This window comes from Chelonia mydas, chromosome 3, assembly GCF_015237465.2.
Source record: "Chelonia mydas isolate rCheMyd1 chromosome 3, rCheMyd1.pri.v2, whole genome shotgun sequence".
NCBI classification, from domain to species: Eukaryota; Metazoa; Chordata; order Testudines; family Cheloniidae; genus Chelonia; species Chelonia mydas.
The window spans coordinates 199,157,521-199,182,221 of record NC_057851.1 but is presented as its reverse complement, the minus strand read 5'-3'; the positions used below and the strand labels follow the sequence as shown (position 1 = coordinate 199,182,221).

Sequence of the window (24,701 nt, the reverse complement as noted above, 5' to 3'; positions counted from 1 at the left end):
TTTCATTTCAAAGCTGGAAGGATTTTCTGCAAACTTTCCAAAGAGATTCCCTTCTTGGCTAAGCCATGACATGAACAACTTCAGTCCCATAAAGTAATTGGAGGAATACTGAAAATTGAAGTTTAAGAAATGAATGGTGATCTTCACATTGTAACATTACTAGCACACTGCACAACGTCCACACATCCCACCTCCTACAATACTGAAAGCACATTGGGTAAGGTTAAGGAGCCAGTGATGCCACCATATACTAGACTAGCGAGGCTGTACAGCCAGATGTCTGGACCCTAAGTACAAGCATCTTTCCAATGTTAAAAGGAAACTAAGTCCTGTGGCCCCATGCCAAGACCTCCCCACTATTAAAACTATAATACACATGCATGCACATCAGGATTGGTTGAAGAGGTGGAAGTGTGAAGTTGGAAATCCAGAAGCCCAAAACAGAAATTTTAGTTCAATTATACTGAATCAGTGAAATTAGCCGACCAATAGAATGAAATTCCTAGCACTGTAAAAAACCATTACAAGTTACCAAAACACACAGTACTGTTTCATTAAAAAACCAAAACAATAGCTACTTGTGAAGCTCCTTTTAGTTAAGATCAGGTATTTCAGTTTATTACATTGTTGAATATAACCCTGAAAATAAAGTTTATAAGGCAAGATTCCACATTAAAGATGGCAAATTAAAGTGAAACTGAACTGATTTTGAGAGAGATAAAAATGTTGCCATGGAAAGTATGCATATTTGTTAACAGCCAAACAACTTTTCCCCAGTCTGATTCTTTTCAGCATTAACAGCTGTAAGTAAACGTAGCATATGTAAAAGTCAGTGTCCATTTTAAATCTGTATTCTAAAATTGCACTATATATATATTAATATAATTATTCATAGCATTCAGATATCCTGGAGTTTGTAAAGTCCTTCCGACTTAAGGGCATACAACTTATCAATGAAGGAACACATGTAAAACATCCCTTATTATCAAACCATGTCACATTCTTTCTATTCCATGGTACTTATTGGACTGCAGATTCTATAATCCTCCTCTGAGTCCCTTCTGCATTTAATTCAGTTCAGTCTTAAGTAGTTAAAGAAACTGTTTTCAGTGGCAACTAATAACTACTGACCTACAGTGACACTACCCTACAATAGGCTTGTCAGGCCTGAAAAAGTTGTACCAAAGAAGCTGATTAGGACTTCAAGAGGTTTGTAGCAAGAATCAATGGCTAGTCTGTACTAATGCTGTGGTTCCAGCACAGAAATGATAAAAGTGGAACACAATTAGTTATGCCTCATTAAGCTCCACAACCCTCCTAAAAAGAAATTTGTTTAGCCTGTACAAAAATCTAATGCAGTTTTAAGCTCTCTGTGTTGAATTTCATGGTATCTCAAAAGCTTCAATAAGATAAAGGCCAAAGATCCAAGAATGGTAACCAAAGCATCAACAGTAAAGTTAATTTTGAAGTTTCTGGTTTTTAATAGAACGTGGTTTTCTCTTTCTTTCTTAGCCAGAAACTCAATCTTTTAAAAAGAGAAACACTGAATTTCGCACCCCAGAATAAAAATACATCATGGATTTAAGATCTTGTAACACTTTGTTTTTAAGAGTTAATAAATTTAAATAGAAAATTAAAAGCCTAGTTTTTAAGACTAACAAATAACATTTTGTAGACTATGAGGGAGCTAAATATTTAAAAGCTTCTTAAAAAATTTAAGTGGCCATACCTTTCATATCTCTGTGGCGGCTGTTGAAACAGAGGTGTGGGACCACGCCATGATTCTTGGGGCCGTAGATCTGTATAATGAAACAAAAAAGTCAAATATGCAAAAACCAGTCCCATACATCACTTATTGTCAAGTAGGTGTTAAAAACAAATTTTTAAAAGTTTCAGAGTACTAACAAACTCCCCAAATTGGACTTGCTGCCAAATACTTTTGGGCCAAATGTTTACTCTACACTGGTATAATTGTAAAATAATTCCACTGACTTCAGTGGAATAACTGTAACTTGAAACCGGTGAAAGAACAAAATGTCTCCATTCGTATCTTATTGATATACACAATGGAAAGCTAAATTTCAGGTAATCATGAGGAAAAAAATTACAATTACTGGGACCAATACACTGGTTAATGTTTTAAACCTCTGAAGGAATACATTTTCTGGAATTTTTACAACAAAAGAAATTACGACTCCTACCACGATTTTTGAAAAGCCTCTTTCAGACAACGTTTAGCATTACCACCAAATACATCCACCAATAAGCCAGTATGTGTGAACTTTGTAATGGGGGTGGGGTGGGGGAGAGAAACACATTGATAATGAATTACCATATTTTTATAAGCGTCAACCAATAATTCTGTCCTCTTTATTAGGCTGAATTATTCACCATACAATCGGAAAGCTGATAGGGTGTAGACATGATTTAAGAATACTATATTTTCAACTTTGCTGGCCACCAGAATATAATGATTTACTCTGGGTCCTTTTGAACAGTTATTATACCGACGGGAAAAAATTGCTAAAATCTGGCTCAGGACACATGGCACTGTAGCAGTAAGAAACGGTAATGAAAGGGACCACCCACTTTTCAATTGTTTTCTTGTAGTCAAGCGCTAGCTCTGTATAAAGATGTACCAGCAACAACTTTGCTTTAATAAGACATGCAATTAAATGGCTGCTGTTCTTCTAAATAAATTGACCAGTAAACAGGATGAAAGAAACATCTAATCAATAGCTCCCTGGTCAGTTCAAAACACTTAAATTGTGTCTCAGTCAAAAGCTTCAGTTTCAGTGACATCTTTGATTATCATCAATGGTGTTTAAGTGTGACCTAATTATAACAGCTGGTTCCAGAAGTTGTCTAATGGATATACTGTGATAGGATAGTAATAGCCTGTTAAATTGTCAATATTCAAGGACACCAAAGCTTAGCGATAATTTGATAGAACTCTACATTTACTTTTTCAATTGAGCTTTTAAGAAAAAGCATGGATAGAAGGAAATCTGAGCCTCTCTTCTAGGAACTCAGACTGGATTGCTTGTGCATTTTAATGGCCTGACCTGAACAGAAACCTTTTATGGTAGCACTTGAGAGAACTCTGTATAGTGCAGGCAGGTCCTACTGAAGATAACAGCTTTGCTGGTGGAAATAAATTCTGATCTCCAACATTTCTGCTCTTCCTGCCTTGGGCCTCCTTTGATCAGAATGGGTCATGCTCACATAGGCCAGATTACAAAGTTACTTATAGTGTGGACAATATATCCATTAGAGACTAGACTGGGATTCCCCAAACTCATTTCACTTGTAACTAATTGCTAATTTAAGATAATGCATTATATATAAAAATGTCTTAGGGTTGCCAGAGAGTGGCTGGGGAATTTATGGGATCAAATTAGGATAAGGAAAAATTAGATGAATCAGAAGGTTTAAACAGTGAGGTCTATTAGAGAGGATAGGATACTTTAAGAGAAGTAGATTCATCATTCAGATTAGGACAGTACCAAAGCACTTGACAATGTACTGTAGACAGGGAATAGTACTGACTATACTGGCCATTTTTCAATCTTCCATGACCCATAGTTTCAAACCTCTCATTTTAAACAAACTCCATTTGAAAAGAGACGCAAAATGAAAGATCTGCATTTCAGGATTAAACATTTAACCCAAAAGGTATGCCCATAATTCTTTTAATTAGGCTGTCCACCTGGTGTCTCATACATAGTCCTGGTAAATGGCCCCACTTTTCTATTTATAGAGGTCAAAAAAACTGTCCCCATTCCTGGGCTTGGACTCTACCATGGTGATCCAGCCATATAAAACCTCTAGGCTAGATTCCTTAGTTCTCAGTACCTAAGTAATACGGTCATCAGGTTCCTAAACTGACAGCTGTTCCATATGCTCAGAAACATCACCCCAACACTCCGGTCTCTTTCACTGGCTTCCTCTTGAATGCCTGGTCAAATTCATGGTTTTGGGTCTTGATTTAAGGGCTCCCCATGAGAGCCTCCCCCAAGTTACTTCAGGGACCACCTCACAGTGTGCTAACATGACCTACCCACAACAGATACATGCCACTGAAACAGAACTAAGAGTTTCACAAGTCAGATTTGTGTTCAGGAGACAGAGCTTTCAGCAACTGACCCACAAACCTGGAACTCATTGCTGGAGGAGGCTGGGATGATCATGAACCTTAGCACTTCCAGAGTGAAGTGCAAAATTCCCTTTGATGTAGCTGTCCCACAGCCACCCCGCAAAAAGAACCAAGTAGTGAACAAAAATTAAGTCCAATCCCTGCTGACTATAGGGAAGAGGGTTTTTTTTTTTTTATGTGTACGCTTTATAATATTGGAAGCCACTCAGATACAGCTGTAATGGGTCCTGCAAAAGAACTGACAGACAGACTGACCAGATTCTTGTGTCACTGCTGACGGACAGCAGCAGCAGTATGGGAGTCCTGGGGGTGGGGAAAAAGGAGGAGGCGAGTCAAACTGCCCTTTCCTGTCTAGTACACAGAAGATGGAGTGGGGTAGAGGGGAAGGCGAAGGGAGGGAAACTTCACACTTCCAGCAGCATGGAGATGGGGTGCTCCCTCTTTTCTTTGCAGCCAGAAAGTAGGGGAGCACTCCAAGCAGCCAGGAGGCCAAGCAGATGAAAGAAGCTGTCCTTGTTCCTGGCAGTTCAGGGCTACACATTTAATCCAATACTCACTTATAAAAACCCCATGTCTTCTGCTCCTCAATAAAGTCCAAGAAAGCCCTCCAGTGAGAGGAGGTTAGTCCCCACCAGGTGTAGGGTGCATCTTTCATTTTGACCCCCGAATCACGAGCGCCTGGTGTATGTGTGTTTCAAGCTCTGTAACCTTCCCCTCTGACTGAAAAGTTAGGACATAGCCCCCTTCAGGAAGTAGCTCTGATCAAATCTCCTTGTATAGCACCGAGGAACACACAGATTAAGTATTCAGAAGCAGGAATATCTTAATAATGAAGTAGAGTTTAAAACAAACTTATTACCATTCGTTTGCATGGTTCTGACAGAAGATCACTTTAAGAAGGAAAAAAAGCCTGAAAGTGAATTGCACTTCAAAAAGGTACAAGCAGGAGAGGAAAAAATGACAGTTAATATTTTCTTTGGTCTTTACAAATTAGGCATTTCCTAGAGCTATAAGGCCATATAAACTGCCTTCCCCAGCAACTCCTCAAGTAACAATTTATCTAATCAGTGTAGCAATCAAAGACAAGATTTCATGTTTACTGATTGCACTAATCAAAATCACTTTTCAAATGCAGCTAATTGACAAGTTTACTGACTGAGATGAAAGTCATAAATCACATACTCTGGATTGTAGAAACCAAATATGCCATTCGCACAGTACCACCAGACTGCACTTGACTCCCCCAAGTTATCAGCACACAGACAATTATTCATCAACTGAAAATTGGTACATCAAAGTCAAATCAGAGAACAACGGTAAGAAACACCCACAGCAGGCTCTTGAAAAAGAGGTGGTGGTTTGATTGACCACATTGCCCTTCTAGAGTCCCATTTTACCTCATCATATATAAAATACAAATCTCCTAAAATAAAATTCCGCTTCTTCAATCCACAGTTTTAACTGCATTCTCTCTACTTTTTCCAATACATTTTAAACACAAAAATTGTGAGAGTTTTCCAGGAGCTCTTTAGTCAGATTACTATCTTGACATACAACTATTCCCACCCATCAAGGCCTATCTTCTGATCTCATCTGTGGTGGTTTTATAGTTATACAAAAAGAAGCTGCTCAGATCGGATTTTGATATAATTTACGTGTGTCTCATTTAGAAAATCTTTTCCATTTGGCAGTGTAGGACTTCCCAGCTGAAGACTTCTGACTTTCCAACATCATCTCCAAGAACTCCTGACAGAAGACGAGTTTGTCCTCAGGCTTATTTGAGGCACCAGTGGTAGAGCCTTTGGATTTCGGTGAGGCATCTGTCCTTGAGTTGAAAGAGAAGGTACAAGAAAGCTGCCACAGCTAGATCCAGAAGCCCATAGTACCCAAAAACTCTGTTTAGCCAGAATTAGGGCTATCAGTAGGATTAAAGCTCAATCCTTTCTTTATTGCCTTGGGAACCATTTGTATTGGAGGAAACACATATGGAATGTTTGCTCCAGTTCAGTAAGATAGCTACTGTCTACTGAAGGAAGACTCAAATGCGAGCTAAATTGCTCTCAGCTTGAATGTGTGTGTGTGACCAGAGCTCCACAGAAAACCATCAACTGTGGGTCGTCAGCAGGCACAGATGTGGGCTGCACTCTTAGAGGCATCCTCCATCAGTAGCACCATAGGAAAAAAGTGATCTGAAGAGAGATTTCTTCTGAAATCAGGTTAGTCTGTATGGTATCTTGAGGTACCATCACTGGATTGCAGAGGTCTTCATTCTCTACCTGGCAAATGGGAGCTGAGTTAAGATACATGATGCCATTAATTCCAGGAGCCTCAGGAACACAAACTAGGTATTGACTGGACACCACCAAGCATTTCCTGAGATCCTTCTTGAGGAAGGTCAACTTTTGCTACTGTTGACACTATCATACTCCAACTAGGGGTCATCTTTTGAGCAGAACTGAAAACGGATTTCTCTTGGTTTATCCTTACTCCCTGTAAGTCTTTGGCAAACCAGATTGTATACTCTACAGCATCTGCTCCCTCACTAACCAATCACTGAAGTATTGGAAGAGATGGATACTAAGCTTCAAGTGAACTGCCATCAAATTTAGGGCAGTTAGTAAATAACTTGAGTGCAGCAGAAAGGCCAAACTAGATTTTCACGGCCTGAGCTAAAGATATCTCCTGGAAGGCCTCAGTATCATCAACAGAAGAGAAGGGAATAGGCAACACAAACTGGTGAAGAGAAAGGAAGCTTCTCAGTCTTCTGTCCCTCCTCTTCTTCCAATTCAGATTTTATCTTCTTAAATGGAGATAGTATCAAGAGCAGGCCGTCTCTCAACTCTGTTCAGGGTGCTTAGGAAATGGCGAACACAACGGCAACATTTTTACCCTCTTGCTTTTTGAAAGATGCTTTTAAAATGACTGAAGATGGCAACTCATGCCACATGCTAAAGGAAAGCTGAACTGCCCATAAGATTGTTGACTTGACACCCCTTTTCCCTACATGGGTGGGAAAGTCCAGGGGCATAAGAACCAATCCTCATGTAACAGAAGAGTAGGGAAACCAGCACTAGAGAAATAATAATGACAGAAATGGAAAATCTAACATTAGGAACAGACTGGATTTTAGATTTGCAGGACCCCACCAAAAGAAGGGGAGACTTCAACAGCACCAAAAAAAAGCTGAACTATTATCCTTGGAGATAGATGCTCAAATGAGAATACGAAATGAAATGCTCCTGTCTTGGCAAGTGTTGGATCTGAGAACCAATCAAATCCAAGGACCCATTCAAGGAATGATCTGCTCTTTTACTGAATCTTCCAATCGGTAGAATGGGGCTCCTTTGGAAAAATGTAGGGGAAACCCCAAGATCGTGCCTGAGGCAAACTGATGGACTGGAATTCCACGCTGGTCAGTGGATTCAAGCCTACTCAATTTGAAGGAATGATGGCATTGGGACATATTTGTATCTGGAGTGTCTTCTATACAACGAGATGCACTCAGATGCTATGGTGATGCAAGCCACATAAGTACCTAAATGAATAGATCAGCTCCATGTGTCTAAGGCTCAGAGGATTGCTTTGAAAGTTCTCCTTCAAAGTGCCAAGACATGATCTTTAAAAATGCAGAAATCAGTACCAGACACTCATGGTACTCCAAATGGGTTATTCAATCCCAACATTTGTTTCCTTTTCTCCCTTCAGATGAACACAAAGATTTGAAGTCTAAGTATTTCCTAAGACCAAGGCAAAAGACAGTTATGCCTTCCATTCTGATTATCACACTCTTCTCTCCACACCATTACACGTTCTCTTCTATTTTTGATTACTATAAACACTTTTTAAAAAAATCAAAGTTAGTAGTTAGGGCTGGTGTCCCTAGTCTCTATTTGCCAGAAGCTGGGAATGGACAACAGGGGATGAATCGTTTGATGATTACCTGTTCTGTTCATTCCCTCTAAAGCACCTGGCATTGGCCACTGTTGGAAGACAAGACTCTGGTCTGACCCAGTATGGCTGTTCTTATTCTTAGTAGCCACAGCCACTCCACATTGGTTAGAGCAGCTGGGAAAGCTGCATGTGCAATCTGATACCTCATAAATTTAAAGGTTTGATCCTGCAGTCCTTAAGTAAACCTAATTTACTTTGGGACTGGACAATAAGTTTAATTTAAAATGGCTACCATTATTTTATCTCTACGGTTCACTTCCACTGCCTGTGGCTTGTTATTACTGAAATATAATGAAATTTGACACTCCCATTCTGTAATTAATTTTCTCTCTCATGCATACGTGCAAGCTGGCTAAAAGTACCGCAAATTTATAACATTTTCCCATTAGCTTTTTGCTCTCTCTAGTCTGCTTGTCCCAACTCTTCAAAACTAGCTTGGTCACTCATCTTTTTTCCAAAATGGGTTTTCCCCAGAATTCAATAGAGAAATGAAAGTCATCATTTTAGTACCTTTTCAGGCAGTTCACCTAACTTTCCTCCTGCCTCTCTGTGGCTCAGTTCTCTCCATATATCTGCTACCATTATTCCTCACTGTATACAGATTGAGCATGTAGCAGTGTCTGATCATGGGAGAAAGGAAGGTGGAAAGCTTAAGAATTTCAATGTATGAATGATTAATCATTTTAGGGTAAAAAAAGCCTACTTTAAAGAGCCTCTTGCCATCTGAAGCATGGTAACTGGGCCTGAACACAGGAAAAAGTCTTATTCCCCTTGCTCAGTCTCTTCTCTTGCTGTTCTGCTCTGTTGTTCCGGATACAAAATCCTCATCTGACATGTTTTCTGCTGGTGCTTCAGAGATCAGGATTCTGGCAAAGCCTGTAGTTTCACGGTTGTTCACGAGAGGTTATCCACTCAAGTCTAAACACACTACATGTTCTTAGAACCCACCAAGTTTTTCCCCCCCACTCCTGTTTCTAACATTGGGATGCGTGCTCACAGTCAAAAACGCAATCCTGCTTGATGAAGTACAAATGCAGTTTTACAGAAAAGATCTTAGAACATTTTACTACACTATCACCATACAGAATAGCATCAAAGCTGTGCAACAAAGAGCAACCACACAAGATCAATCATCTGGAAGTGAAACCCCTAAGTGACTTAGGCCTTTAAAACAGATGAATATTGAGCAATTGTGGGCACATCAAACATATTGGCATGTCAGGTTAATGAAGGGTTTGTAGGAGGAGACTAAACTCATTTCAAATCATGACTATTAACATTTAACCAGGTGTAAGGTGACAGTCAGTGAAATTTATCTATTATGCCACGTAGCTCAGACATTTTTCCAATCATACAGTGAATACCCAATGATTAAAGTACAGAGGACTTTTAAAGATTACCTTTTAGAAGTTTTTCAATATTTTCTAGGATTGTAAGTATCCATATTCACTTTAATATGATTTTGACTACAGCAGAACCCCATTTACCTGAGCCTCCATTTTCCGTCTCTCCATATTAACTGAACCTCCAGTGCACACACACAGAAATACGGAAAGTTGACGCTTTAGTCCCGGCCCCCACCACCCATGGCTGAAGCACATAACTTAGCTTTGCAGGGGCCACTGTGGTGTGGGGCCCCAGGAAATTGCAATTAAAAGGTTGAGAAACACTGTTGTAGACAGTCCCTACAATGTTCAGGGTTAGAGTGTAAAAATTATCAGTACCTGTACAACTTGTTAAAAATTCATATTGGTTTTCTTGTTAATAAATGAACAAAACATTATTTGCAAGAACTAAGGGTTCGTATATTGTGTTAAGTAGGTAAGCAGATGAGAAAGGAGGTATGTTTTAATGCTTTTCCAAGATGGGTCAGCTACTTTAAAAGCAACTCCGCATCTTAAAATAACGGAGAGAAAACTCTTTGCCCATTCTCCTGATTAGCTGAATTTTTTATTATCCAGTCTGGCCCCGGTCCCAATTAGATCAGATAAACAGGGTTCCACTATATTTAGTGCTACTTTGAGTAGAGTTTTCCAATCTAGACAGTTCAATCAACGTCAGTGTAACTCTTGTGTTAAACATCTTTGATGCAAAATGTCAGTGTTGACATTCAAACGGCTACCTCAAAAAGTGCTGATGTTCATGTAGTGCTAAAGAGAGGCACAAAGGAAAAACAGGTTTTTTACTTCCCCTTTGAGTACAAGGAAATGGTCAAGTTTCCTGTGCAGGACAGAACAGTTTAAATATTGAGATTTGCAACATCTCAACTTAGTTTACATCAACACAAGCAGTTCAAGCCATTTCTTTCACACTTATTTTAAAAGTGAAATGGGCTCAAAATTCAGAACCCCTTGAGTAATGAGGGACTTAAATAACTGACGAATCTGAACAGGAATAAAGTTTCAAATTCCCACAATACAACAGTTTAAACCCTTTCTTTCTGCCTCCTACAGAAAAAAGTTTTCAAAGCACTAACACACAATACAAAGGTAACAATTTAAGGAGATTAAAAAAGTGAAGTCTTCAATATTCTAGCTCTTGGCAAAAAAAGCAAGCAACTAATTTTGTAAAGGCTGTATATGATGGTAGTTGCCTTGAGGCATGTCTTATGGTTTTTTGGATTGAAGCCATGCTTTACAGTGATAAGCTAAATTGAGCGCTTTGAGTTCAACAAAGAAAGGGTTAAGGAGTGACTGAATCAGAGTCTGTAAGTGCCTACATGGGGAACAAATATTTGATAATGGTCTCTTCAATCTAGCAGACAAAGGTACAACAAGATACAATGGTTGGAAATTGAAGCTAGACAAATTCAGACTGGAAATAAGGCATGAATTTTTACCAGTTAATGTAAATAACCCTTGGAACAATTTACAAAGCATTGTGGTGGATTCTCTATCACTGGCAATAAAATCAATTTTGAACATTCTTCTAAAATATATGCCCTAGTTCAAAGAGAAATTGTTTTGGGGAAGTTCTGTGTCCTGTGTTATATAGGAAGTCTGACTACATGATCACAGTGGTACCTTTTGGCCTTGGAATCTATGGTAACTCAACATGCACAAATGCACCTACTCCAGTACTAGAGTACCGTATTAATATTGCAGAGGTTGGCCAGCGGACCCCCACAGTGACACAGGCATCTGTGCTACTATCTCCGGTCCCTCCTAGTTGAATCTCTTGGAGACTCAATTTTAGGTAATGCTGCTGCTAGATTTTAGTAGTTGCACTTCTATATTCCAACAAAGCATGTTCATTCATAGATTGAGAAAAGACTCTTTTTTAAATTAAATTGATCACTTTTCTGTTTTATACTGGCAGGCAACTAGTTTTCTATTTTGTTGTTTTCTGCCAATATAATAGAAACGCTATGAAGTGAATTTTTAAAAATGCTTTCCTCAGCAGTGATTTAACAGGCTGGCTCCTAATGTAAGAATACAACCGAGCTAACATCCACCGTCAGCACCTGTAACATTGGGGGTTGGGGAGGGAAGAGGGGAGGAGAGAGAATGACAAGGAACTGCAAAAAAGCATCCATCGGCACCATAGTCACAGACTGGGCACTGGTCCATGCTGTAATGCAGTTACAGCAGTAGTCACTTCTTGTTTTATATAATGGTTCCCTTCTCCAAAGCAGGACAGCGGGGAATCTATATCAGAACCCATGAAGAAGCAGAAACATAATTCACTTTACTCAAATCTTGTAACTCCTAACCATTCGAAGTGTCTTTCCTATAGTCAGCAACCTATCAAGAAAAAGAACCCACGAACATGCTCTTAAACCAAATATCCCTTTAACTTTATCGTGAAGAATACTGTGTAGTTGTAGCAAAATAAAAGTCAGACAGTTCAATTTTAAAATTCATTAAATTTGATAATGGAGGGAAAAAACAAACAAACAAAAAACTTACTTGACAACAATTTAGGAATCTGTGGTTGGCCACCTAGAAGTGGTCTGTAGGGGTTTCCCTGATAAGCCCCAAGTGGTGCTGCATTACTGTAGACTCCACTTCCTGACTGTCCTCTTTCCCTTGACATTGCATGGCTGTAACGTAAAAGAAATGGAAAGTTATTTTCTCAATGTCATCTTACTAGAACGGCTGCTACCAAGTCAATCAAATACCACAGCTTCTCCAGTGTACTGATGGAGATGCTTATGAACAGTGCAGTAATTCACCACCTGTAAGGGTCCCATGCACATCATGAACGAAGCTCACATTTTATGAGCTGGTTGGTTACCATGAAAATTCTCTTATACCACAGCTTACCAAAGAAAAAGTAGGGTGGGTTTCGTTTTTTTTTTTTTTTTTGGGGGGGGGGGGGGGGGGGGGGGGGGGGGGGAATGGGATGGGGGGGCTGTGTGTGCGCGCACAGTGTAAAGTTTAGGTAACTATCATACATATTCTGTAGAAAAATGAAAATGCAGATACATTTAAGAGCGGTTTCATTGTTTTGTGTAGAAGTACCTTCACATGAAGGTTCTGAAGTTGATTTGTTCTGGAATTTTCTTGTATTTTTAATTAACGTTTTAATAAGACATGTTCTCAACATAGCTACCATTTTGTGACAGCAAAGCATGGCAAGAGAGAAGTTGATTCATGTGCACTTGCAGTGAAACAATTCTATTTCCCAGGGTGTGAATGGAAGGAAGAGTGTGGCTTGCAACTTTTCATTCCTCATCTTTCTTCCAGGCCATAGTTCAATGGACAGAGGCTCTCACTTTCCTAGCTTTCTACAAGTGCAGTCTCTCTCCCTTCCCCGAGCCTCTTATCTATCTCTAGTGCCTTTGTCTTCCCCCTTGAGAAAGAGGTTGAAGCCCAGCTGTCCAAATGATTGGGACAGTCTGAGCTGGCTGTTTGGTAATGTTAATCTCCTTTAAAACATTTTCTGTACTTCTATACTGATAATACTCCATAGTGGCTTGTTAGATCGACTCATTCTCCCCAACGAGCAGATTCAAAGTTATGCATGCCTGCCTGTGCATCTCAGCTTAGAAAAATACAAACCTAACCATTAGTTTCCGATGTATAATTTCAGATCATTCCCTTTGCTTGCAGCATTACTATACGGGAGTCCTAAATCTCAGAAAAATCATTTGGAATTTTGGAGCTGCATCACCAGTTAAACTTGGTGAACTGACCTCCATCTTTGTTCAAAGTACTACCAAAAATCAAATGGATTATGGCAGACCACATGAACTTTGAACAAATGTAATTTAAGAAAACAAACATGGAAGACATCCCAGTTCTACTTACACAATCTTAACTATTACTTCCATGTAATATTCTCCTTGTAATCTCCAGTACTTCAAAGGGGTACTGAAGAAACACAGCAGGAAAGCCAATTAGAAATACTTTACAGAAAAATATCAAACAGAAGAATGTAAGCCTACTATAAAATTCAAGTATTTGAGAACATTTTGAAAATGTAACTCATCAGTACCGATTTTCAACATATAATTGTTTAAGTGTCCTACATATAAATACCAACTTTAACCATAGATCATTGTATATTCCTTTATTATTAAAAAGGGAAGATAAAAGGCATCTCAGCAAAGCAGTTAAGGACTGCTACTTTAACTGCTACTTTCACTTTCACAGCCACTCACCCTAACGTTCTGAATGCCGACTGGTCCAAATGAACTGGCCTTCTGTCTCGATTAAAACCAAGCTGGGGCCTCCAAGGCCTACCATTATTGTTGGTTTTTTCCCAGTCACCCGGCTTCAGAACTGGTGCAGGTTTTCTGAATATTAAAAATAAGAGAACAATAGTTTGCTTCTCTACACAACATTATAAAAATGAAGGAAAAAGATGACAATTACTTACTTTGCTCCAGGTAACACTACTGCTTTAAATACAAAGTCTTCTTGAAATTGTGGATCTTTGAAATCGATACTAAGAGAAAAAAAATATTTGAGATAGTTATGCTGGATATTCATTTGGCCTGATAAGTAAGTTCAAACTATCCTAATGAAATAGTCGTTTGTTGCATTATTTACAGAACACTTAGCTGAATTATTTTTTTCTAATAGCCAAGTTATTAGTTTGCTGTTTATCCATCTATCCCAAAAACTCCGGCAAAAAGTGCAGGCAAGGGCATACGGGATATACTGGCTCAGACAGCCCCCAATATACTCCACAGGGATCACAGAATCATAGAATATCAGGGTTGGAAGGAACTTCAGGAGGTCATCTAGTCCAACTCCCTTCTCAAAGCAGGACCAACCCCCAGCTAAATCATCCCAGCCAGGGCTTTGTCAAGCCTGACCTTAAAAATATCTAAGGAAGGAGATCCCACCACCTCCCTAGGTAACGCATTCCAGTGTTTCACCACCCTCCTAGTGAAAAAGTTTTTCCTAATATCCAACCTAAACCTCCTCCACTGCAACTTGAGACCATTACTCCTCGTTCTGTCATCTGCTACCACTGAGAACAGTCTAGATCCATCCTCTTTGGAACCCCCTTTCAGGTAGTTGAAAGCAGCTATCAAATCCCCCTCATTCTTCTTTTCCGCAGACTAAACAATCCCATTTCCCTCAGCCTCTCCTCGTAAGTCATGTGCTCCAGCCCCCTAACCATTTTTGTTGCCCTCTGCTGGATGCTTTCCAATTTTTTTCACATCCTTCTTGTAGTGTGGGGCCCATAACTGGACACAGTACTCCAGATGAGGCCTCACCAATGTCCAATAGAGGGGAACGATCACGTCCCTCGATCTGCTGGCAATGCCCCCACTTATATATCCCAAAATGCCACTGGCCTTCTTGGCAACAAGGGCACACTGTTGACTCATATCCAGCTTCTCGTCCACTGTAACCCCTAGGTCCCTTTCTGCAGAACTGCTGCCTAGCCATTCGGTCCCTAGTATGTAGCGGTGCATGGGATTCTTCCGTCCTAAGTGCAGGACTCTGCACTTGTCCTTGTTGAACCTCATCAGATTTCTTTTGGCCCAATCCTCTAATTTGTCTAGGGCCCTCTGTATCCTATCCCTATCCTCCAGCATATCTACCTCTCCTGCCAGTTTAGGGTCATCTGCAAACTTGCTGAGGGTGCAATCCACACCATCCTCCAGATCATTAATGAAGATATTGAACAAAACCAGCCCCAGGACCGACCCTTGGGGCACTCCACTTGATACCGGCTGCCAACTAGACATGGAGCTATTGATCACTACCCGCTGAGCCCGACAATCTAGCCAGCTTTCTATCCACCTTATCGTCCATTCATCCAGTCCATTCTACTTTAACTTGCTGGCAACAATACTGTGGGAGACCGTGTCAAAAGCTTTGCTAAAGTCAAGGAACAACACGTCCACCGCTTTCCCCTCATCCACAGAGCCAGTTATCTCGTCATAGAAGGCAATTAGATTAGTCAGGCATGACTTGCCCATGGTGAATCCATGATGACTGTTCCTGATCACTTTCCTCTCCTCTAAGTGCTTCAGAATTGATTCCTTGAGGACCTGCTCCATGATTTTTCTGGGGACTGAGGTGAGGCTGACTGGCCTGTAGTTCCCACGATCCTCCTCCTTCCCTTTTTTAAAGATGGGCACTACATTAGCCTTTTTCCTGTCATCTGGGACCTCCCCCAATCGCCATGAGTTTTCAAAGATAATGGCCAATGGCTCTGCAATCACATCCGCCAACTCCTTTAGCACTCGGATGCAGCGCAGCCGGCCTATGGACTTGTGCTCATCCAGCTTTTCTAAATAGTCCCGAACCACTTTTCTCCACAGAGGGCTGGTCACCTCCTCCTCATGCTGTGCTGCCCAGTGCAGTAGTCTGGGAGCTGACCTTGTTTGTGAAGACAGAGGCAAAAAAAGCATTGAGTACATTAGCTTTTTCCACATCAGTCACTAGGTTGCCTCCCTCATTCAGTAAAGGGCCCACACTTTCCTTGACTTTCTTCTTGTTGCTAACATACCTGAAGAAACCCTTCTTGTTACTCTTATCGCTTGCAAGCTGCACCTCCAGGTGTGATTTGGCCTTCCTGATTTCACTCCTGCATGCCCGAGCAATATTTTTATACTCTTCCCTGGTCATTTGTCCAATCTTTCACTTCTTGTAAGCTTCTTTTTTGTGTTTAAGATCAGCAAGGATTTCACTGTTAAGCCAAGCTGGTTGCTTGCCATATTTACCATTCTTTCTACACATCGGGATGATTTGTCCCTGTAACCTCAATAAGGATTCTTTAAAATACAGCCAGCTCTCCTGGACTCCCTTCCCCCTCATGTTATTCTCCCAGGGGATCCTGCCCATCAGTTCCCTGAGGTTGTCAAAGTCTGCTTTTCTGAAGTCCAGGGTCCGTATTCCGCTGCTCTCCTTTCTTCCCTGTGTCAGGATCCTGAACTCGACCATCTCATGGTCACTGCCTCCCAGGTTCCCATCTACTTTTGCTTCCCCTATTAATTCTTCCCAGTTTGTGAACAGCAGGTCAAGAAGAGCTCTGCCCCTAGTTGGTTCCTCCAGCACTTGCACCAAGAAATTGTCCCCTACACTTTCCAAAAACTTCCTGGATTGTCTGTGCACCGCTGTATTGCTCTCCCAGCAGATATCAGGGTGATTGAAGTCTCCCATAAGAACCAGAGCCTGCGATCTAGTAACTTCCGTTAGTTGCCGGAAGAAAGCCTCGTTCACCTCATCCCCCGATCCGGTGGTCTATAGCAGACTCCCACCACATCACCCTTGTTGCTCACGCTTCTAAACTTAATCCAGAGACACTCAGGTTTTTCTGCAGTTTCATACCGGAGCTCTGAGCAGTCATGCTGCTCTCTTACATACAATGCAACTCCCTCACCTTTTCTGCCCTGCCTGTCCTTCCTGAACAGTTTATACCCATCCATGACAGTACTCCAGTCATGTGAGTTATCCCACCAAGTCTCTGTTCTTCCAATCACATCATAATTCCTTGACTCTGTCAGGACTTCCAGTTCTCCCTGCTTGTTTCCCAGGCTTCTTGCATTTGTGTATAGGCACTTGAGATAACTTGCTGTTTGTCCTGCTTTCTTAGTATGAGGCAGGAGCCCTCCCCTTTCGCGTTCTCCTGCTGGTGCTTCCTCCCGGTATCCCATGTCCCCACTTACCTCAAGGCTTTGGTCTCCTTCCCCCGGTGAACCTAGTTTAAAGCCCTCCTCACTAGGTTAGCCAGCCTGCTTCCGAAGATGCTCTTCCCTCTCTTCGTTAGGTGGAGCTCATCTCTGCCTAGCACTCCTCCTCCTTCTTGGAACACCATTCCATGGTCAAAGAATCCAAAGCCTTCTCTCCGACACCACCTGCATAGCCATTCGTTGATTTCCACGATTCGACGGTCTCTACCCAGGCCTTTTTCTTCTACAGGGAGGATAGACTAAAACACCACTTGCTCCTCAAACTCCTTTATCCTTCTTCCCAGAGTCACGTAGTCCGCAGTGATTTGCCAAGAATGATCTTGAGCAGTATCATTGGTGTCCACATGGAGAAGCAGGAAGGGGTAGCGATCCAAGGGCTTGATGAGTCTCGGCAGTCTCTCCGTCACATCGTGAATCCTAGCTCCTGGCAAGCAGCAGACTTCTCAGTTTTCCTGGTCGTGGCGGCAGACAGATAACTCAGTCCCCCTGAGGAGAGAGTCCATCTCTCCCTGCACTAGAAGCCAGCCCAGGAACGGATGTGGAGTTGTTACTCCCATATGCAATAGGGGAAAGCCATCTGGCAAGCCCTTAAACATGGTAGGCCCAAACGAAGGCTCTATCTAAGAAGATCATTCATTTTAGAGTGAAAGCAATCCTGAGGCGCAAAATCGCATTCGCAGGCGCCCGAGGAAAAGAAGGGGACTGAAGATCCCACACACGGTATTTCACATTCTAGCAGAAGTTGGCAATGCACAGGAGAAGGTGGTAATGCTTGCTTGGTGGGCAGACTGAGAGGTAAAGAGACTTAGATTATAAGCTCCTTGGATCAGGGACAGTCTTTGTTCTGTGCTAATACAGCACCTAACATAAAGGGGTGTTAGTCCCTTACTAGGGCTCCTAGGTGTTATGTGAATACAAATAATAAATAAGGAAAGCAAGAAAAAAAAAGTAAATAAAGGAAAGTCTTTTTATTAATCAATATTTAATATTCTTGTATCTGCATATTTTCCCTCTGGAAAGGGTGGGGGAGGGCAAGGGCCAACTGTGCACTCAAGGAAGAATCTTCTGGCCAGTTAGTGAAAGGGTTGGTGGGACTCTCTTCCATGGAAGAGTACCGTTTTCCCTTGCATTTGATGAAGGAAGCCCCAATTCCCAACTGAGCTGCCTGTCGTTCCAATACATGGATATGTAAGTTGGCTTCAGTGGCATTCTGTAAACCTAGTACTCAAGGTGACAGGAGCACACTATTCTGGCTACCCTGGGCCAGTGGAACAGCCCCTGGAACTGGGGAGGGTGGGGTGGAAAGGTATACCCCTTCCCTCAAAGTGCGCTGGGCACAGGTGTGCTAGAACTGAGGATAAGGCACTCCGGCTTGGCCTTAACCAAGAAAGGTCTGGTGCCAACTGATACAAGTCATTCTGAATCACTCTGAAGAGCTGTTGCATGAGAAGTGACCAGAGTCTAGATTCCCATCTCTTCTAGCCCTTGGTGACATACAGAATACCTGCTGAGAAGCTTAGACTCACCCAGGCATCAGAGGCAATGTATGTGTGGGTCCAGCATAGACATTGTTGAATCACATGGAGAGCATCATTTGAAACCTGTTATCTCACTGGCTACCCTATGACAATGCAGAGTACCCACGGCACTGAGAGGAATAATGAAAAAGGAGAACTAAGAGGGAAACCATGCAATAAAGCTACTCTAACCATAACAAATGTTTGTTTTCAACAAGGAAAACATGTCAGAAGGAAAAACAGCTGGAGGCTAGAGGGAGTCTGACTACATGCTCCGGTGGCTGGAAAGAACTTGCAGGGTGCTGCCATGGGTCTTGATACAAAGCAGGGTCAAAGCCCTTGGTATCTCACAGGAGCACCGCAACAAGGAAGTAAAGGCTTTACAGCAAAAAAAAATGTGATTATTACAATCGGGCAGGGGGGCTCCCAGGCAGGTGTAGTACCTGAAACTACTTTTAACCTGTCACTAGAAAGTAACCCAACTCCCATTTCACCATGCTGTCCTTTTAATAATATCATGAACAGGCGCATCCTGAATATTTCAGTTTTGAACAGCCTGCAAGCAGATAGACCTATCTAGCTGAGCCATGCTATACCCCATTAGAGACTAGGGAGTACACAGACCATGACTGATTTTCACTGTCTCAAGTATTTGATAGATCTCCAGAAGTGAAAGGTTACAGGCGCAGCATTAGACACCCACTATTGCAATGTACCAACTTAAAGTAAATCAGAATGACCTACGTACTGGCTCTAAATCAATTCAGTGTCAAGTGCATGAGTAATTCAGTCTTTCGTAACTAAAGATTTATCTTTGGAAGATTTGTATGGTTCTGGGAGGACAACAGTATACTTCATGATGAATAAAGAACATCATGGTTAAGGCAAAGTCAACATTTATTCCTAAATATGCTGCAACAAAAAATAGGCCAAATCAAAAGAAATGTGGCTACAGGTGAAGATTTCACAATGAGCGGGATACTTGTTTTTTCTGTCACTTGGTCTTCTCTGAGAAGACCATTTGTCAATCTGTGACAACATTACTGGTCGGGCCCCGCCCACATAGATGCAGCCCTATGCATTCAAAGTAGGCCCATAAACACTACCAGGTGCCACCAGCCTCAAAGAGAAAGCTGGAATGACAGAACACATTCAACAGAATACAGGAGGACTGCCATGCATTAGAAGGTGGATTCTCTGTGAAGACTCCAATTTACAGATGAAAAGTGGTCCCATTTTCATAGGAGAATTCATCGGTCAGTCTATGGCTCTATTACATGGACAGAGAAAGCAACAGCACAAAAGGCATAGAAGATTAAGAAGAGGAGACAGACTCCCTTTAATCATCAAATGAAGGCATTAAGTCAGAACAGCAGAAAAGATACAGGAAAGAGAATGAGCTTCCAACCATGATTGTATTTATTTTTATTTTTAAAGGGGAAATGGCCTTCAGGATCCTGTGACCAAAGGAGTTTTCAGAAGATGCCTGTACTGTGGTATAACAGCCCTTCAAAGGCTTGTCAGGGCAGCAAGTGGGTCTGGGAGTGCCTTATTCCAGCATTTTCTGCCAAGAATACAGTTATAGGACTGGGAATTTGCGTGTTTAGGGAGAGAAAGTGCTCTAGGGAGGGCAGTAATCCAAGACAGCTGCCTCTATTTAGGACCTGAGACCAGTGTACCCAGGGCAGGGTGGGTGGTAAATCCCCTCAGTACTTTGGAACTGCTAGGATATGATTGCTGGGAAGGGTGCAGAATATCATGTAGTCAAGGAGCCAGGATGGCTGGAGCCCTTTCCTCAAGACAGGGAAATGAATTTTGTCTTCTGGGCTTTGGTCTCTTGGAGGGTCTTCTCTTCTTATAAAAAAGAAATAAAAACTTTGCCACCAGACCTCATGGGGAGAATAAAGATGTGGACAAAGAAACCCAAGTGGAGAAAGTCTGTTATATCATAACTCCATAGATGTAAGCCCTTTTGTTTGCTTAAGCCCTCAGCAATGTCTAAAGTGAACGAGTGGAAGGAAATCAATCCCAGACAGATGACAACATTTTAGACCACATCAGACTGACATTGGGTTTGACTCACTGAGAAATGTTAACTTCATATGACCTTTGCATACACATGGTGCTAAAGAAAGGGTCAAGCAGCAGGTGGCTTTCTAAAAAGCTACCTTATTAAGGTAAAACTTAAGAGCCCTAGAGTCACGGAGGAAGAAAAATTCCCTGGTAAGGTAAAGAGGAGAACAAACCCTTAGAACTGCGCCTCAGTTTAACCCTAAGGACAACCTTATTGGAGAAAGCTGTAGGAAGGGTTTCTTACAGATAAGGGACAGACCAAAGAATGGAGACTCCAACCTATTACACTGCAGTTTAACTTTAAAAAGAGATACTGTCAATTTGACTTTATTGATCTTTACCCTTACAAAAATAAATTCCATTTGATAGAGCACCAAATAAGCAGTATGTCATGAGTATTTCCCGCAATATTTTTAAAATGCAAATGAAGATTTTAACTTGACACGTTGGATTTTTACTTGTCTATACTGTCTGAAGGACAACTCAGGTTCAGAAACCTACCATGACAAAGTTCATGCTTCATGTCAGAACACAAGATAAAGTTAACAATATTGTGTAGCTTTGGTTAACTTTCATGTTTTCTTCACTTACGTAAGAGATTAGATTCTGAAGCAATCTATGACAAGGAGCTGATTCTGTAGCAAGTTCAACAGCTACAGAACCCCAGATTACACTGGACCCCGGATTGATACATTTCAATAAGCAGAAAAACAAAACACCCCACAACCACCAGTACATTCACACAACATTAACTCACCTGATGGAAGAATTCTGTGTCAGATCACGCAACAATGGAACAGGAGACTCTACTGTCCTAATGAAAGGAAAAAAATTACCAACTTCATTTTCCTTAATTTGAGACTGTTACCATAATTCACATGTTCCTGTCTGAACAAAGCAGTCTGTAACCCACACAAACTGAAGTTTTGAAGAATTGTCTTGCTTTACAATTAAAACAATGGCTAGCTGTTCTTACATCTTTTTAACAGCAGTTTCCAAAAGATGCAAGGGTTTCCTTTCTAATTAAAGTATAATTCATTGGGTGCACAGTTCTATCATACCTCTCCCCGATTAGATAGCTAAACTGTGCCCCTTTAATCCAAGCAGTCAACAACTTGACACACAGAAGGTAACTGCCTTTGTTATTAATCAGAAGTATTCTCCTTCTCTGAAGATAACAGAAATAAAAGCCCCACTCCCTGGTTCATGCTCCTACCAGTAACTGATTTAAGACTACTACATAGCTTACTGGATCAACCTTTAAGTCATCAGCAAATGCTATGTACTCCCTGATTGGGCATGGTGATCACCATCTACTTGTTAGTTCCTTTTGACCAAAAACTGCAATTTCAGTAAATCAAGGCATAGGCATGTGTGTATTACCACCCTCAGAAAACATGAATTCAACAATAGTATGAAGACAAATGATATAAATGATATTTATGGGCATGATATAGATGGCCATGATCCAATAAAGCACACAGTGCTGAAACCTCAACATCAGACTGGAACAAGATTCCCCTGATCTGCTGAAAGATGATCAGAGACCCAAACAACATGAGATTATTGAAGACAGTAGGCCCACTTATGAACTCCCCCCACCCCCACTAGCTCTTCACCTGTTAAAGTTTATCATATAGTATGTGGTGCACAGTAGTCTCTTAATATCAAATACATAAGAACAATCTCTCTTGGAAGGCAAATACTGAAACTAAGATGACCTCTGTTGATTTCATAAGTAATGAAGACACTTTCTCAAGCATGTTAAGCCCACTACCTTCCAGTGCTCTTAAGCCAAACCCTTCTGAAGCAGAGCAATGCAATGGGACTGGAAAACCATAAACACTAGCTGAAGTTTTATGTGGATAATAGCAAGCAACCCTCTTTGAACTCTAATGGAAAAAGTACTTAATTCCAAAGCCAAGTATTTAGAGACATCAGATTTTTCTGGGTTTTTGTTGGGGAGTGGGGGAGTTTTGTTTTAGTTTAGACACAGCTAAAGAAAGTATCCTTCAGCGGCAAACAACTCAGACCGAAAGCTATACTCACTGATCTGGAAGAACTGCATTTTCATTCAGAGTAAGTTTTCCCTGGATTCCATGGCACAGTTCAGGGGGTATATCCACTGGCTACAGAAAAAATGTTTTTTCAGCTGAAGCAGACAACCAGACTGCTCCCTCCCCCAAATACAATAATCTTAGAACAAATGTAACATACCTCTGTGCTACTGGATTTGTACAGTTCTAATACAAAGTCACAAAGCAAGTGATGTTTCCCAACAAACATAACATCACCACCAAGACTATTTCTTCGGTCTAGAATAGGAGAAAGGAGAAATTGCGTGATAATTCAGCATGAAGAAAATTTAAAGCAGCAAAATATGCCAAGATAGCACCATTGTGTTGACAGGTGTCTGCAGTAGTTCACTAATTTTCTACTGAAAGTTTCGTTTCTGTTAAGGAGAGACTGTAATGCACACTCCATTGATATAAGTCCAAATTCTTCTCTATGGCTTGCACTTTTGAGGGGGATATGGGTCTCTTTTCAAGGAAATATTTCTCATCTGCTAATTATTTGCAATGGTGTGACCACACTTGTACAAACAAATCAATGTGGCCCTATCCTCTGTCCATCAGGAAGGAGATATCCAGTCACAATTCGGAGCTCATGATTAGCTCTATCTGCTTTGTGTAGGCAGTCTCCTTGGTTAATGGCTTCCAAAGCTGCAAAATATAGATAGGTCCCTACAGGATAAGGGCAGACTAGTGTGTAGTATGCCCTAACTTTCCACCCAATAGGCCGAAATGCAGAGCAATATGAAAGCAGGGAGGGGTCCTTAAAAGGGATCTTTACCCTGACTAGCCCATAAAAGTAATTTCTTCACCATGACTAGGATCTGAACGCAGGTTTCTAGATTCTTCTCCCCTGGCATCCAGAAGGCTCCCAGGAGGAAATGCTGGAAGGTCTGAGAATGGAATTGTGTCTATGTAGGATCAAACAGATGTGTTGAGGCTTCCCTGGGCCTCTGATGACTGACCCAAGTTTCAGGATTTTTTCCAAGGATGGAAACACCTTTTCCCCTCTGTGGTATTGTTTGCACCCAGGTGCTTTTATCTCTGTCCAAAAAGAGTGCCAGAGAGGGAAGAGGCTTGGAGTGAGATGCACTACCAAATCCATCTTCAGGTGCAGAACCAGGAGGGCATGAAAAGTTTACTTATGACTAATTCTTTTGAAAATATAAGAATGGCAGCTGCTGTGTTCAGGACGAAGCAGTCTTTCACTACTATCTGGATGATAGTGAGATGCATGGAAAGGATTGTGAATTAGTTTTCTTCATGGATCCTTTGCTTAATAGGAGAGATTTTGAGTCAATGCCATGAGACACTGGATAGGTCCGTGCATCTAGTGAGACCACCTGTAAATTCTAAAAGGGGGGTAAGGACTGGGAAAGGGAAGAGGAAGAACCTTCCCAGTCTTTGGCCAATTCATCCATCCCCTGGAAGGACGGGGGGAGATAAACACAGGTTGTAACAGCCACCTATGGCAGAGGAGTCCCATGATAGGATGGAAGAGGGACAGAAGAGAAAGCAAGCTGAGAGGAGGCTGGTAAAGCTCCCACTTACCCCCCTTTGGAGCATCATGAGGGAAACTGCATAAGCTTGGCTGAGTCAGAATAAGGCCCTTGGATTTAGTCTCTCTAGGAGGTTAGTGCGGGAAAAGGTAATCTTGACATCCTCCTCCAAACTACTTTCCCCCTCCTCCTGTACTCGGGCATGGTGGCCAACTGAGAGATGTCCCACCCTATGGAGGGTATGCTTCCTGAACTGCTGTGAGAGCACCTGCGCCAGCCCCATTCCCAGTCATATTGAAGCCACCAGGGAAGTTTGTAGCAATGTGGACCTAA

General features: G+C 41.5%; 1 protein-coding gene across 2 annotated transcripts in view; it reads right to left on the bottom strand.

The window, feature by feature from the left end:
- The window catches only part of XRN2 (5'-3' exoribonuclease 2), an 85,364-nt gene that overhangs the window by 10,119 nt on the left and 50,544 nt on the right, over positions 1-24,701 (bottom strand). Inside the window, exons 22-28 of one of the 2 annotated variants that reach the window (XM_037896241.2) lie at positions 23,015-23,112; positions 22,847-22,926; positions 21,555-21,611; positions 13,931-13,999; positions 13,713-13,847; positions 12,016-12,149; positions 1,730-1,799 (exon numbers count right to left, since the gene is read on the bottom strand). In XM_037896241.2, the coding sequence (XP_037752169.1) occupies positions 1,730-1,799; positions 12,016-12,149; positions 13,713-13,847; positions 13,931-13,999; positions 21,555-21,611; positions 22,847-22,926; positions 23,015-23,112 (643 nt within the window). Of the gene's footprint in view, positions 1-1,729; positions 1,800-12,015; positions 12,150-13,712; positions 13,848-13,926; positions 14,000-21,554; positions 21,612-22,846; positions 22,927-23,014; positions 23,113-24,701 lie in introns of those variants that run through there. The other variant, XM_037896243.2, reaches the window with a different exon arrangement.